Source organism: Eriocheir sinensis, chromosome 55 (assembly GCF_024679095.1).
Source record: "Eriocheir sinensis breed Jianghai 21 chromosome 55, ASM2467909v1, whole genome shotgun sequence".
NCBI lineage: Eukaryota > Metazoa > Arthropoda > Malacostraca > Decapoda > Varunidae > Eriocheir > Eriocheir sinensis.
In genome coordinates this window covers 11,724,570-11,739,129 of record NC_066563.1, presented here as the reverse complement: position 1 = coordinate 11,739,129, position 14,560 = coordinate 11,724,570, and the positions used below count along the sequence as shown (strand labels likewise).

Genomic DNA, 14,560 nt, shown 5'->3' with positions numbered 1-14,560 from the left:
CTAGAATTATAATGACAGTATTTTTTTTGTTTGTTTATATCTTGGCCCCCTTTCCCCTCTCTCCTTCTCTCCTCTTTCCCATCACGTAATAACACTCCTGACGACATTTTCTAATCGCATACTGTTTATCATGCTTCAAGTTTTCAATATCTCAGCAGCAAAAACTAGAATTATATTACTTTTGTCGTGTATTTTAATCTTTCATGAACACGCTGCTCAACGGCCTCCAGTGCTCTTTAAGAATGTGACGGCATATATGTAGTGAGGAAGGAATGGGAAGAATGAAGGGAAAGGAGAGATGGATAAGGGAAGAAAAGTGGGGAAGAGGGGGAGGGATAAAGGAAGAGGAGGGTCTCAGGACACCTCTCCTCCCGAAATTGACCTCTCTCTCGGCCACCTCTCTTGATTCTTTTTAGGAGCAGCGAGTAGCGGTTTCTTTTTATTATCGTTTCATTTTTGGGAGGCCCTTGAGCTCTCTTCTTTGTTGTAAAAAAAATAAAAAGGGAAATGTGGAGTTAGAAGGAAATAATGAAATAAACAGCAACAACAACAGGGAGATGGAGGATATGTAGAAAACGCGACGTAAAGATGGAGAAATGAAAAACAGTAGAAAATTAACAGCAAAACTAGAATTAGATTGCCTTTTTGTGAGTCTATCCATCACCCACCTGCAGCGACAATGCCTTTTTTAATCCCACAATAATAGAAATCGATACAAACCACGTGTGAAATCCGATACATGAAAACTGTCACCCACCGCGTCCCAGTTTTCGTCGCCCGTGGACTTGTAGGTCAAACGAAAGAAAACTGGTCCGCGTGGGTGGCGAGTGGGAGACAATAACAAACGGGGAACACAGCTAATGACAGTGATGCGAGTGAAGGATGGGGACACCTACTCTTGCCACCCTCCTTCCCAGCTAAAATTTATGGCTTGGAGCTAGTCACCCTCTTTCCTATTTCACTCGCTCTCTCTCCTTCCCTTTTCTACAGCTGCATCACGGCGTCCAGGTAAGACAAGGTGTTAGTGGAGAGTGACGATTGAAGTTACATGGTGCACCTAACCGTTCACACCCATTAACAAGAGTAGCTTTTCGTGACAACTTTTCAACTCTTTCAAAAGGAGGGTATCAGGACACCTCTCCTCCTGAAATTGACCATCTTTCGGTGACTCCTCTGAAAATTTTTATAGGAGCAGCGAGTAGCGTTTTTTTTCTTTCTTTCATTACTGTTTCCTTTTTATTTTTTTGCCCTTGAGCTGTTTCCTCCGCTGTAAAAAAAAAAAAAAAAAAATTGATCTTTTTTGTCTGTCTCCATCCAGTTCATACGTTAAAATAATCATCAGAAGTGTACCGTTAACACATACCAATAACAACAGTCTCTCTTGAAAACTATTGGCCTACTTCTCTGTTATACCTCTTTTTGTTTCTGCTCTAAATCTACATAAGTGATTCTAGCTTTGAAAACGTTAAGCCGGAAATAATACTCTTTAAACTTACACCACAAAAGGACGAAAAGCTTTTTATTTTTTTTCTCCTGACCTCGCTACATACCTACCAATCACTTTTCAACCTACCGTGAATATAAATGTTACCTGAAGCTATGTGACGAGTACTCAATGACATGGTAATGGGATGGGATAATGGAGGGGAAGGATGGACGGTCGTAAGGGGGTGGGAAGAAATGAAGAATGGTGGTGAGGTATGAAGTATGGTAATGGGAGGGTGATAGTGTTCAGGGAAGAAGGGAAGTATGGTGAAGTATGAGAAATGGTGATGGGAGGGTAATACTGCTGAGGGAAGAAGGGGAGAATAGTGAAATATGAGGGATGATGATGGGTGGGTGACGGTGTTGATTGAAAAAAAGGTGATAGGGAAGGAATCATCACATGGGAAAATGGATGAGAGTACGATGAAAGAAAATAAATGGTGATGAAGGATAAGGAAGGTGACGGTGAGGATTGATTTGTATAGTGATGGTGAGTAGGAAAGAAATGGAGGCCGCTTGAGAGGGCGCAGATTGTGAGGTGGAGTAGCCAAAGGAAGGGTTGAAAAGGGCAGTAATTTTGTTGATGGTGATGTTAGTGATTTCGGTAATAGTGGGGGAGGAGGAAGGGTGGCACTTGTGGTGAGGGGTGGTACAGTCCGCAGGCATGACAGATGGTCGCCCTGCACTCAATCCTCAATCACTCTTAACTTCTATTCCTACTCTTCTAAACGACATTGATTTCTTTTCCCATCTTTTCCCTTTCCCTGACATGTTCCCAAATTTCTTAAGCCACAAATTAGATTGACTCCTATGCATTCAATCCTCAATCAGTCGCTTCACTTCTATTCCTACTCTTCTAAACGCCATTTGATTCCTTTTCCTTTTCCTTTCTCCTTCCCTCCCTCGGACATGTTCCCAAACTTCTTAAGCCACAAAACAGATGGACTCCTTTGAACTCAATCCTCAATCAGTCGCTTAACTTCTATTCCTACTCTTCTAAACGACATTGATTTCTTTTCCCATCTTTTCCCTTTCCCTGACATGTTCCCAAATTTCTTAAGCCACAAATTAGATTGACTCCTATGCATTCAATCCTCAATCAGTCGCTTCACTTCTATTCCTACTCTTCTAAACGCCATTTGATTCCTTTTCCTTTTCCTTTCTCCTTCCCTCCCTCGGACATGTTCCTATACTTCTTATGCCAAAAAACAGATGGATTCATATGCACTCAAACCTCAATCAGTCGCTTCACTTCTATTCCTACTCTTCCAAACGATATCAATTCCTTTTTGTACCTTTTCTCTTCTCCTTTCCTCCCGTACATGTCCTTTTACTCCTTATGCCACAAAACTGATGGACTCCTCTGCACTCAATCCTCAATCAGTCTCTCCATTTCTATTCCTACACTTCTGAACGCCATTCCTTTTTTCTACCTTTTTCCTTCTCCTTCCCTTTCGTGCGTATTCCGTTACTCTTTATGGCACAATACGAGTAATAAAAAGGTAAATGCGTTGCTAAAAAAAAACTCTGAACTCAATACATGGTAAAAGTATGGTAGTGTAAGTACCAAGAGGCCGAGCTAGAAATGTTTGGGTTTGCCATAAGAAGACTACGAAAGAAAACGAACCACCCCGTCATAGAGAACATGTTTTCAATAGGCGACTAAACTAAACTGTATAAGGCGCTATAAATATCTAAAAACTTTCCTGTGAGTAGTTGCACGCTAAAAACAAATAGACTGGTGATACGAAATAAGCACGAGGCCGAATATATCAAAACAGGAAGAAACTCTGCCGAAACTGGACCAAAAAGAAATAATATAATTCTCAACATGGAGAGGAACTGTGCAACAAGACTTGGAAGTGTTAGAAATAGAGGAAGGATTAGCAGTGGGTCGAGCAAGGTGGAGGAGGATCATTGCAAATCCGACCCCAAGAATGGAAGATGGACTATAAATGAAGAAGAAGAAGAAGAAGAAGAAGAAAAAGAACATACCTTTCATGGTGGAATGGTGAGCGTGAGACGAGTTGGAGGGAGAGGAGGAGGAGGGAAACGATAACGCCGAGGAGGAGCTTGGAATCTTGGGCAGCTTCCTCCCCTCATAGTCTACCCTTCCTTTCTTCTCTCCCGAGTGTGACTTCCCGTTTTCTTCGCCTCCGTGGTGACTCTCACACGCCACAACAGCAGCGTCTTCCTTCTCGTGGTCGACCTTCCCGTTTTTCTTGGCGTCCTTGATTCCGTTTTCTTTCGCGGCCTTGCTCTTCTTGCCTTCCTTCGACTTCGAGCTCTTCCCTACGAAAAGCTCCTGGACACGATGGTAAGACACGGCTTCCGGCTTGTGTAGGAAGAAAGGCTTTTTCGATTTCTTGTCCCCTTCCTTCCCTGCCTCGGCTTTGCTCTTGCTGTACTTCTCTGAGGCTTCCTTGAGGTCGTTCAGCGGGTTGAGGAAGAAGCCGTTTTTGTCCTTTTGTTTCCCGTTCTCCTGGGCAGGTGGGGGGTCTGGGGGCGTGGCGCCGTTCGGGGGGTGAAGGTAGAAGGGCTCCTGGTGAACGCCCGAGTCAGAGCTGTGGCCAGACAAGTGACAGTCGCTTTCACAAGATGAGGTGCAGGATTCCGAGCCGCTCATGGAACATTCCGAGTCCTGTCAAGGGGAACGAGAGAGTCAGGAAGGAAAACAAGGCGTGGGAGAGTAAGAAGGAATTCGTGGATGTGGGCAGGCAATGCGGAGAGAAAGAATATAACGAGGCCAGGAGAGGAAATATACCTGGGAGAGTAGGTCTGAGAGGGGAGGTCCGGAGCTAATGTGGAAGAATGACGATACGGCTAGTGTTAAGGAAGGACTGATAAGGAATGCGAGTGGGAGAATACCAAACAAACAGACAGAATAAAGGGAAGTAAAAGGGGCATACAGGAATTTGATAGCAGAAAATAATAAACAGGGGAAAAAAGTTAGATATAGAATAACGATAACAGGATAACAGGTAGCAGGGCAAAGAGGAGCTAGAAGAGAAGAGAAGAATCTGTGACAGGAGTGGAAACAGAACATAACAGAGAGAGGTCAGAAGAGAAGGCAGGAGGTAGGGGAGTAAAATGAATTCTGTCACACTGAGAGAACGTACTGTGAGGAGGCAGACTATAACGAAAAAGCTAATAGGAAAAACAAGAGCTGGGGGAGTAGAAGGAACTTAAGGCACAGAGGGAACGTTATATAAAGAAAAAAATAGAGTTAAGTTAACTTGGCAAACATGAGTGAGTGAGGAGGTATGTGTGAGGAGATAAACATTGGAAGGGGCAGAATATATAGTTAAACGAATAAATGTGACCTGAGAAGATAGTGAGGGACCGTAAACATGAGACATAAAAATAATGAGATGAGATGAGCAGACTGGGGAGAGAAATATGTGACACTGAATAAACGTCATCATCAAAGACAGATAAGAGTAGTTCGGAGTTCTAATAAGGCACAAGGTCAGCTGATAATATTGGGTATTTTAGAAAGTAAAAGAGAAACTATTTGATGAACCGAGTTGGCCGTGGGAGAATGAATATAAATGTCAAGTGGCTATTATTAAAGAAATATGTGGTTTACCTTGCAATTAAATAAAAGCAACGTTACGAATGCTACAAAAAAGCAATGACTACAATAAAATCGCAAAAGTAAAAAAAAGGTGAGACAAATACATTTTCAAAACTCACTTTTCATCAAGGGCACTTACAATAGAAGAGTGAAAGCGTATACAAATTGATCAGCTCAGCAACATTAAGGCAAGCACAAGGTTAGAGGCATAGGGCAGGGCATGATGGAGCAGAATGTAAAGCAATAATTGTTAGAAAAAAAACGAGCGAGAAAAAAAGAAAAACAGACATAGATATAGACAGACACAAAGACAGACAGGCAGAAACACACACAGAAACAGTTGCATAGTAAAAGTAAAACAGATAAACAGCCAGAAAAAACATAAACACTTGAAAAAGAGGAATAGAGCAGAGAGACAAACAGAAACGCTTGAGAAAAAAAACAGAACACAGACAGACAGACAAACACAAACAGAAACACTTGAAAAACAGAACAGACACAGACAGAGATACTTGAAAAAAAAAAATTACAATACAAACAAACAAACACTTGAAAAAGGAAAATACAGACACAGAAACACAAACAGAAACACTCGAAAAACAGAACATAAAGACAGACAGGCAGAAACACGAACAGGAACACTTGAAAAATATAAAAAAACACAATCAAGCAGTCTCGTGAGTTAGGACGACCGTGTGTGTGTATGGTCGTGAGGGGTGGGGGGCTCACCTTTCCGGCGCGGCACAGCCCTTGGTGGCAGGAGCAGCGGTGGTGGTGCGAGCCGGAGTCTGCGGAGTCAGAGTCTGTGGCGTAGTCTGGGGCGGCGCCGTGCTGGACCAGGAGCTGCAGCGCCTGGACGGGGGAGTAGGGAACAGTTAGTTTTTTTTTTGTTTTTGTTTTTTTTACAGCAAAGGAGACAGTTCAAGGGCACAAAAAAAGCAAACATTAATAAAAAAAAAGCCCGCTACTCACTGCTCCTAAAAAGAATTCAAAGAGGTGGCCGAAAGATAGGTCAGTTTCGGGAGGAGAGGTGTCCTGATACCCTCCTCTTGAAAAAGTTCAAGTCGTAGGCAGGAGGAAATACAGATGAAGGAAGATTGTTCCAGAGTTTACCAGCGTGAGGGATGAAAGAGTGAAGATGCTGGTTAACTCTTGCATAAGGGGTTTGGACAGTATAGGGATGAGCATGAGTAGAAAGTCGAGTGCAGCGGGGCCGCGGGAGGGGGGGAGGCATGCAGTTAGCAAGTTCAGAAGAGCAGTCAGCGTGGAAATATCGATAGAAGATATAGAGGCAACATTGCGGCGGAATTTAAGAGGTAGAAGACTATCAGTATGAGGAGGAGAGCTGATGAGACGAAGAGCCTTAGCCTCCACTCTGTCCAGAAGAGCTGTGTGAGTGGAGCCCCCCCACACATGAGATGCATACTTCATACGAGGGCGGACAAGGCCCCTGTATATGGACAGCATCTGTGCAGGGGAGAAGAACTGGCGGAGACGGTACAGAACGCCCAGCCTCGAGGAAGCTGATTTAGTAAGAGATGAGATATGAAGTTTCCAGTTGAGATTTTGAGTTAAGGATAGACCGAGGATGTTTAGTGTTGAGGAAGGTGATAGCTGGGTGTTGTCAAAGAATAGGGGATAGTTGTTTGGAAGATTGTGTCGAGTGGATAGGTGGAGAAACTGTGTTTTTGAGGCGTTGAAGGACACCAGGTTCTTCTTGCCCCAATCGGAAATAATAGTAAGGTCTGAGGCTAAGCGTTCTGCAGCCTCCAGCCTTGAGTCGTTAAGTTCCTGAAGGGTGGGTCTTCTATTAAAAGAAGTTGAATAATGCAGAGTGGAATCATCGGCGTAGGAATGGATAGGACATGCTGAAAGTCCTGTGTTTATGTGTTCACACTTGTTATATGGGCGAATTAGTGAACATTTGGTGTGTGTTAATGGTCACGCTTGCTATACACATCCAATAAAAGTAGTATTTAAATAGCAAAGGAGCAAATACATGCAAAAATTAAAAAGAATCGTATTTGCTTATCATCGATGGAGCTATAAAATGAAGAATGGATTACTAACGAGTGTATCCAATGCCTATAATAAGGAGCAAGCAGAATGAAGAAAAACGTGTTTCTTTATCACCAAAGGAGCAACTAAAATGAAGATTCGATTGCCAATGAGTGTTCCATGCCAAAAAAAAAGTAATATTTAAATAGCTTGAATAGTTACTCTCCTCGATGCAAACACACACACAAAAAAATAATTTCAACAATAAAAAATATGAATACGGGGAGACTGGATTACTACTTCGTGTGCGTTGAGGTCTCCTGCATAATTTATGAAGAATAGTTAAATTTGAAACCTCTTTAGAGACTTATAGCAAGCATGGCCCACCTTCTTTTATTTTCAGAAAGTGGATGAGACTGACTTTTTTTTTTTTTTACGGCGGAAGAAACGGCTCAAGGGAAAAAAAAAAGTATTGAAAAAAAGCCCGGTACTCGCTGCTCCCATAAAAGATTGTAGAGTGGCCGACAGTTAGGTCAATTTCGGGAGGAGAGGTGTATTGATAACAGCAAATGAATCTCTAATGAGCCTGACAAGAAGCAGTTAACGAAGAAAAAAGATGAGGGAAGCAAGACACCAAACCTTGTGAGTGGACTTGATCAGATGCTGGGTAAACTATTCTTAAACAATTCGTAGCTTTAAACGTGAACCAAAGTTGAATGTCGGCATCTGATTCTTTTAAACTTGATTGGTAAAGTTCAGAGACGTATGAAACTCTACGGGAATAGCTCTGCACTTATGGACTTAGAAAAATCAACAACATGCATTTTCCTCAGACTGTTTATGGAAGAATTGCATATCACTGTGTCTGTCTAACTAGCAAAAATAGGATAATAAACCAGTGAGAAGAGTAAAGAAATCATGTAGGACACTTATATTTTTTCACAATAAATGAGGACGTTCAAGGGCAAAAATATAAACAAGAGAACGCGCAAATATATAATTCCGATGCCCCACAGATTATATTTCTCCCATTCACACGTAAGGTTCACCAAGCTAATAGATTTTTGGGTACAATTTACGCAAATGAACCAGTATCTTAGTCTATTATTTTTCTATCAATCTATTTATATTTATGACTTTGATGGCCTACGAACTATATTTCTTCCCTTTCACACGTATAAGGTTCACAACTCTTATGAAGTCTGGAATATCTAAGAAAAAGCCTGCAAATACATGTAAAAAAAACTCGCAGGAAATAACACAGAAATCACTATCATACCCTGTCACCTTTTTCACCCTAATAAACCAATGCATACAATTATCTTCCGTTTCTTTTCAGTTTCCCATAAATTTTCCCCTTCGTTGAACCGTCATCGGAACATAACATCTGCTTCCTTCCTCCTTTTATGCTCCTTCCTCTCTTCCAGGTACATCCTTTTGGCTTCTATTCTCTCTTTCTCTCTCGTCCAGTCCCACATATTCCTCTCTTCCTCTTCCTGCTCTCTCTTTCTTTGTGCTGTCTCATCCTTCCATTCTCCACCTGGACTTTGTATTTCCTTCTTCTCTCGCTTCCTGCCTCATTATCATATCTACCTCACTTAATTCTATACTTCATACTCTCTATCAACCTTTCTGTCTCTCTATGTATCTCTATCTCTATCTATCAATCTATCTATCTATCCCTTACCTCCATATGATCGTTATCGGCAGCGTCGTTGATCGGGCTCTTTCCGAACTTGTCCAAAGCAATGACGGCGCCGTGACGCAGCAGCCAGCGAACTGTGTCGGTGTGGCCACGGGAGGCTGCGAAGTGGAGGGGCGTCGCGCCGTCCTCGTCCCGCAGCCCCACGTCCACCCCCTGCTCGGTCACCTGGTGCGGGGAGGGGACAGGTGAGAGCGGAGACTAATGGTGGGTAATTAAAAGGTGGGGTGTTCCTATGGCTATCTGGCTGGCTGGAGGGCTGTCTTAATAGGGCGGTGGTGGGGAAGGGAGATTGCTGCTGTTGTTGTTGGTGGTGGTGGTGTTCCAGGTGGTGTTGGTGTTTGTGTTGGTATTGAGGTGGTGTTGGTGGAAAGTCGGGGAGGGAAAAGGATGTGTGCGAAGTAAACGATAATGAACAGGCAAATAAAACAAACTGAGGAGAAAGAAAATAGAGATGGTCATTCTGCCTAACAGCGAACCAGCAAGTCAGCCACACACCCAAAAAGCCAGTCACTCAGCCAACTATACTTCCCATAACCCAACGACCCAATAAAACCTAACCTAGAAAAATTAATGTCTAGCTAATAAAACTAGTCAACCAACCTTTTAATCCACCTCTCATTCGACCCACACACCCAGCACCCACCCACCCACACACCCCAGAATCCATCCACCCACCCATACAGGACGCCGCCCGACCACTCACCCAGGACGCCAGCCAGACAGCCTTGCAGCCAACCAACCAGTTAGATCTCCACCCGACCATAAAGACGAAAATAAGGTCATAAAAGCCAGACTCGTGCCCATCGTTCCTCCCCGGGCACAAACATGACTCCGTACTTCATGACAATGCCCGCCGCAGCAGAGTGGAGGCGGGGATGGTGCGAGATTGACACATGGATAATAAAGAGTTGGTAGTTGCAGAGGTGAGTGGGGACGCTGGAAAGTCTGAGTTCCTGAATACCAACAGAGGAAAGAATGAGTGTTAGTGGAGAGGAGTGAAAGCGGGGGTAGTGTGAGGCTGACAGTAAAAAGATGTGGTAGTTTCATGGGGTCAAGTGGGAAATAAGGAATACCAACACAGGAAGGAGAAAGGATGTTGGCGGAAGGGACAAAGGAAGCAGTGAGGGAGTGAGGGGAGGCAAGGAGTACTGGATCGATTGTGAAAGCAGTGGAATACGAGACTGTGAATGGGGTAATGTAAAGGGTTTTGGAGAGACTTAAGGTGGTAGATAATGGATACTGAGGCTGCTGGAGATGGGGAAACGATGATGAAAAGCAGCCGGCGAGACGAGGGTGGTGTGGAGTGTATGAAGGGGATAACTGAGGTGGCTACAGGAGAGGGTGGGATACAGTTATGAGTGGAGAGTACAGAAGAGAGCTTAAGGCTATTCATAGATGAGTAGGTTAAAAAGGATGAGGAGAGGATGAAGGGCTGACAAGGGGTGGGAGTGATGGAGACAGGAGACGGTGTGAGAGTACCAAGAGCGTGGGTGAGGGAGATGGGTGATGGCAGTGTGGGGGTGGATGCTGGCAAGGTGGTCATGGTAGGGGAAACTATTGACATTTTAAGCTCTCTTTCGTTACGCAGGCAGGTGAGGGCAAAGGGAGAGGGAGGAAGGGAGAGAGGGAGAGAGAAGGGATAAAGAGCGAGTACAGAACCAAAGGAGAACGCAGATGAGGAGGGATAAAGAGGAATAGATAACAGCAACAAAGGAGAGGTCAGAAGGGAAAAAGGGATAAAAAGAGGAATAAAGAGAATATATAAACAAAGGAGAGAACGGAGGGGGAAGAAAGGATAAGGAAAGGGATAACAAGAGAGTACAAAAACAAGGGAGGGGATCGAAGGGAAGGAGGGATAAGGAAAGGGATAAAGAAAATAGAGAAACAAGGAAGAAAACACAGACAGAAAGGAGGAACAAAGAGAAGCATACAAAGGCAAGGAGGATAAAGAGAAGGATAAGGATAACACATAAACAAGAAACAGAGCAGAAGGGAAGAAGGGAAAAACGGGAGAGTAGAGAAACGAAGGAGGTATACAGAGAGGAATAAAGAGGAAGTATAAACCAAGGATACAGCGGAAAGGAACAAGAGATAGAGAAACAGTACAGACACAAAGGGAAGGACGGAGGCGAAGGAGAGCGTGAGAAGAGAAAGAAGGGAGGGAGAGGAAGGGCGAAAGAGAGGAAACGAGAGGAACGGAAGCAGGTGGTCATGAGGAAGGGAGGAAGGAAGGGAGGGAGGCTGGGACTGAGAGAGAGCGAGAAAAAAGTCAGGTAAGGGCAGGTGACCACAAAAATGTCCGTGTAAAAAGTAGCAACGAAAATATGATCTTGGATATAAAAACAGACATTCCTTTTAGTAGCATCCCTTCGTCTCTTCTGCTTTTGTTTAGTTTATTCATTTATTATTAGTTCTTTTTTTATTATTTTTGTTTATTTAATTGAGGTAGATTGGGAACTGTTAAGGGAAGAGGAGCAGTGAGGAATATAAGAAAAGGAGGAAGAGAAATGAACGTGGAAATGATGAGAAAATAAGGAAAGGGAAGCAAATAAACAGGAAAAGGAGTAAACAGGAAAACAGGAAACACAGATAATGAATAAAGTAAGGATGGAAAGACAAAAAAAAAAGGGAAACAGAAATAAACAAAGTAAAGATAAAGAAACAGGGAGGAAAGATAAAAACAAGATAAGGAGAAAAAAGTGAGATATGGGAGGGAAAGGTACTGTAAGGTAAGGTAAGGTAATGAAAGTTAAGGCAAGGGAAGGTAAAGGAAAGAGGTAAGAGAGGTAAACGAGAATAGTGTAAAAATGAGACAAAGGAAGGAAAAGAGGAATAATATCACACAAGGTAAGAAGGAGATAGATAAGAGAGGTAAAAGGGAATAGATAATGTTAACAGGTGGGAAACAGGAATGCAGAAGAGGAAAAAGAGGAAAAAAGAGGTAAATAGGTATAAATAGGGAGACTAGGAGACAAATGAGGGAAACAGTAATGTAAGGAGGAGCTAAGTAAGAGAGGTAAAAGGGAATAGATAATGTTAACAGGGAGGGATACAGGAATGCAGAAGAGGAAAAAGAGGAAAAAAGAGGTAAAAAGGTATAAATAGGGAAACTAAGCGACAAAGAGGAGGGAAACAGTAAAGGTAAGGAGGAGCTAAGTAAGAGAGGTAAAAGGGAATAGATAATGTTAACAGGGAGGGAAACAGGAATGCAGAAGAGGAAAAAGAGGAAAACGAGGTAAATAGGTATAAATAGGGAAACTATGAGACAAAGGGGAGGGAAACAGAAAGGTAAGGAGGAGCTAAGTAAGAGAGGTAAAAGGGAACAGATAATGTTAACAGGGACGGAAACAGGAATGAAGAAAGCAACAGAAAAGTGGGAGATGAGAGGAAAACGAGAATACATAGGAAAAGTAGGAGACTAAGGAAGGGAAACAGGAATAGCGTAACAGAAAGTAAGGATTTAGGAAAGAGAGGTAAACACGAAGAGATAATGCAAAGAATGTAGAAAATAAGAGAAAGGGAGATGGAAAGGGGAATAAAAAGGGTAGCTAGAAGACAAAGGGAGATAGGAATAATGTAGAGGCAAACACGAATACTGAAAGGACTGTAGAAAGTAAGAGAAAGGAGAAAGGTAAGAGAAGAAAAATAAAATAAAAAGGGTAACTATCAGACAAAGGGAGATAGGAATAATGCAGAGGCAAACACGAATACTGAAAGGACTGTAGAAAGTAAGAGAAAGGAGAAAGGTAAGAGAGGAAAAAGGAAATAAAAGGGTAACTATAAGACAAAGGGAGATAGGAATAATGCAGAGGCAAACACGAATACTGAAAGGACTGTAGAAAGTAAGAGAAAGGAGAAAGGTAAGAGAAGAAAAAGGAAATAAAAAGGGTAACTATCAGACAAAGGGAGATAGGAATAATGCAGAGGCAAACACGAATACTGAAAGGACTGTAGAAAGTAAGAGAAAGGAGAAAGGTAAGAGAAGAAAAATAAAATATAAAGGGTAACTATAAGACAAAGGGAGATAGGAATAATACAGAGGTAAACACGAATACTGAAAGGACTGTAGAATGTAAGAGAAAGGAGAAAGGTAAGAGAGGAAAAAGGAAATAAAAAGGGTAACTATAAGACAAAGGGAGGGAAAAGGGAATAATGTCACTCTAAAGGGCTTTCTGCCGCTGCCCTTTGCCCATAAGTTCACGGGGGCCGCCCTTGAACACAATTAACCTTCACAAAACACACCGTAGCATTTGTTCTACTTGCCCCATTCTCCTTTTTTTTCAGTTTCCGTAAAAAAAAAAAAAAAAAGATACCTTATGAACTTTGCTAGGCCTTCACAGTGATCGTTTGTCATTTTTTTTCTACATTAGATGATTCTGCATTCTTAAAACACGTTAGATTTTCTGTTAGTAGTTATCATTGCGGAATAACTTGAATTCTTGCCACCCGTCGTCGAGAACATGTTATATTTTCTCTTTCATCACTGACTAACTTGATTTCTTGCTCCCCATCGCCGAAAACCCGTTATTTCTTCTCTTTCATCAAGTACCATCATTGGCTTATTTGAATTTTTCCCGCCCCGTCGCCGAAAATACGTTAAAATTTATCTTCTTTTGTCAACTATCATCACTAACTTATTTAACTTTTTGCCAACCCGTCGCCGAAAACACGTCAAATTTCTTTCCTTTTATCAATTATCATCACAAACTTATTTAACTTTTTGCTAACCCGTCGCTGAAAACACGTCAAATTTTCTGTCGTCAACTATCTCATCACCGACTTACTTGATCTCTTGCCTCCCCGTCGCCGATTCGTAACCTTTCCATTCACATTTTGCTGCCTCGTCTCTCAGGGTTATCTCTACCGCCTCACGCACGCACCTCCCCCTCGCAGCACTAGGAGGAAACTGGAACGATCGGTGCTGTTGATGCTTGCTTTGCTTGAGGCTCTTTGTGTTGGTTGCGATCTCCCTGTTGCCGTTTTCTCTTTGCGGGAAGGTGAAGGGAAACGAACCCAAACGGATATTAGGTAAACAAGATGGACCTTCTGCTTCTCATCTTAGTAAGCAAAATTGCTCTCGTGAAGTGCAGTATCATGGAGCGTAGATCACGATGACTTACAATGAGCAGCTTATCTATGTTATTGGGTTTAATGCAGTTTCATCTTATATGCTCTCATTATCTACTGAGATTCGCACGTTTTGAGTGACATAGAGCGATCAGGCGTAGGAGTAAACACCCATATCTCCGGATCACCTCCTTGTGCGATGATGCGAGGCTTACAGAGTGTGATATGCCAACAAACTTGTCTGGCCCTGATTCTGTAGGTGCTCTGATGCGAGAGGAACTGGGTGAAATGGTTTGGTATTTTTCTTGTAGTAGTGAAATGGTTTGGTATTTTTCCTGTAGTGAGTAAAGTGGTTTTGTTTTTTTCTTGTAATGAGTGAAGTGGTTTTGTATTTTCCAGTAGTGAGTGAAATGCTGTATTGTTTTTTAAGTAATGAGTGAAATGTCGTAGTTTCCCCTGCACTTGCTCAAATACGATAGGAACAGAGTGAAAAGCTACAGTCCTCTTTTTAAATAGTGTAAACCTGAGGAATATTTCACTGTCTGCATTATTATATCCAAATTAGTCTTTGTTCTATATATTATCTCGGAGCTTGTGTGAAAAGATGCAGTTCATGATTTAAATAGCACAAACTTGAGGATACTTTTATTGTCCACCTTATCAAACTTTACCCTTCGAAATGAGTCTTTGCTCTATATCATTTTCCGGAGCCATGTTGAGGAAAGTCG

The 14,560-nt window shown here is 42.4% G+C and overlaps 1 protein-coding gene across 9 annotated transcripts in view; it reads right to left on the bottom strand.

The window, feature by feature from the left end:
• The window catches only part of LOC126984080 (espin-like), a 171,214-nt gene that overhangs the window by 41,339 nt on the left and 115,315 nt on the right, over nucleotides 1–14,560 (bottom strand). For all 9 annotated transcript variants that reach the window (XM_050837483.1, XM_050837484.1, XM_050837480.1 and 6 more), the window contains 3 exons: nucleotides 8,748–8,930; nucleotides 5,792–5,914; nucleotides 3,481–4,126 (listed from right to left, as the gene is read on the bottom strand). In XM_050837483.1, coding sequence (XP_050693440.1) covers nucleotides 3,481–4,126; nucleotides 5,792–5,914; nucleotides 8,748–8,930 — 952 coding nt within the window. The remainder of the gene's footprint in view (nucleotides 1–3,480; nucleotides 4,127–5,791; nucleotides 5,915–8,747; nucleotides 8,931–14,560) is intronic.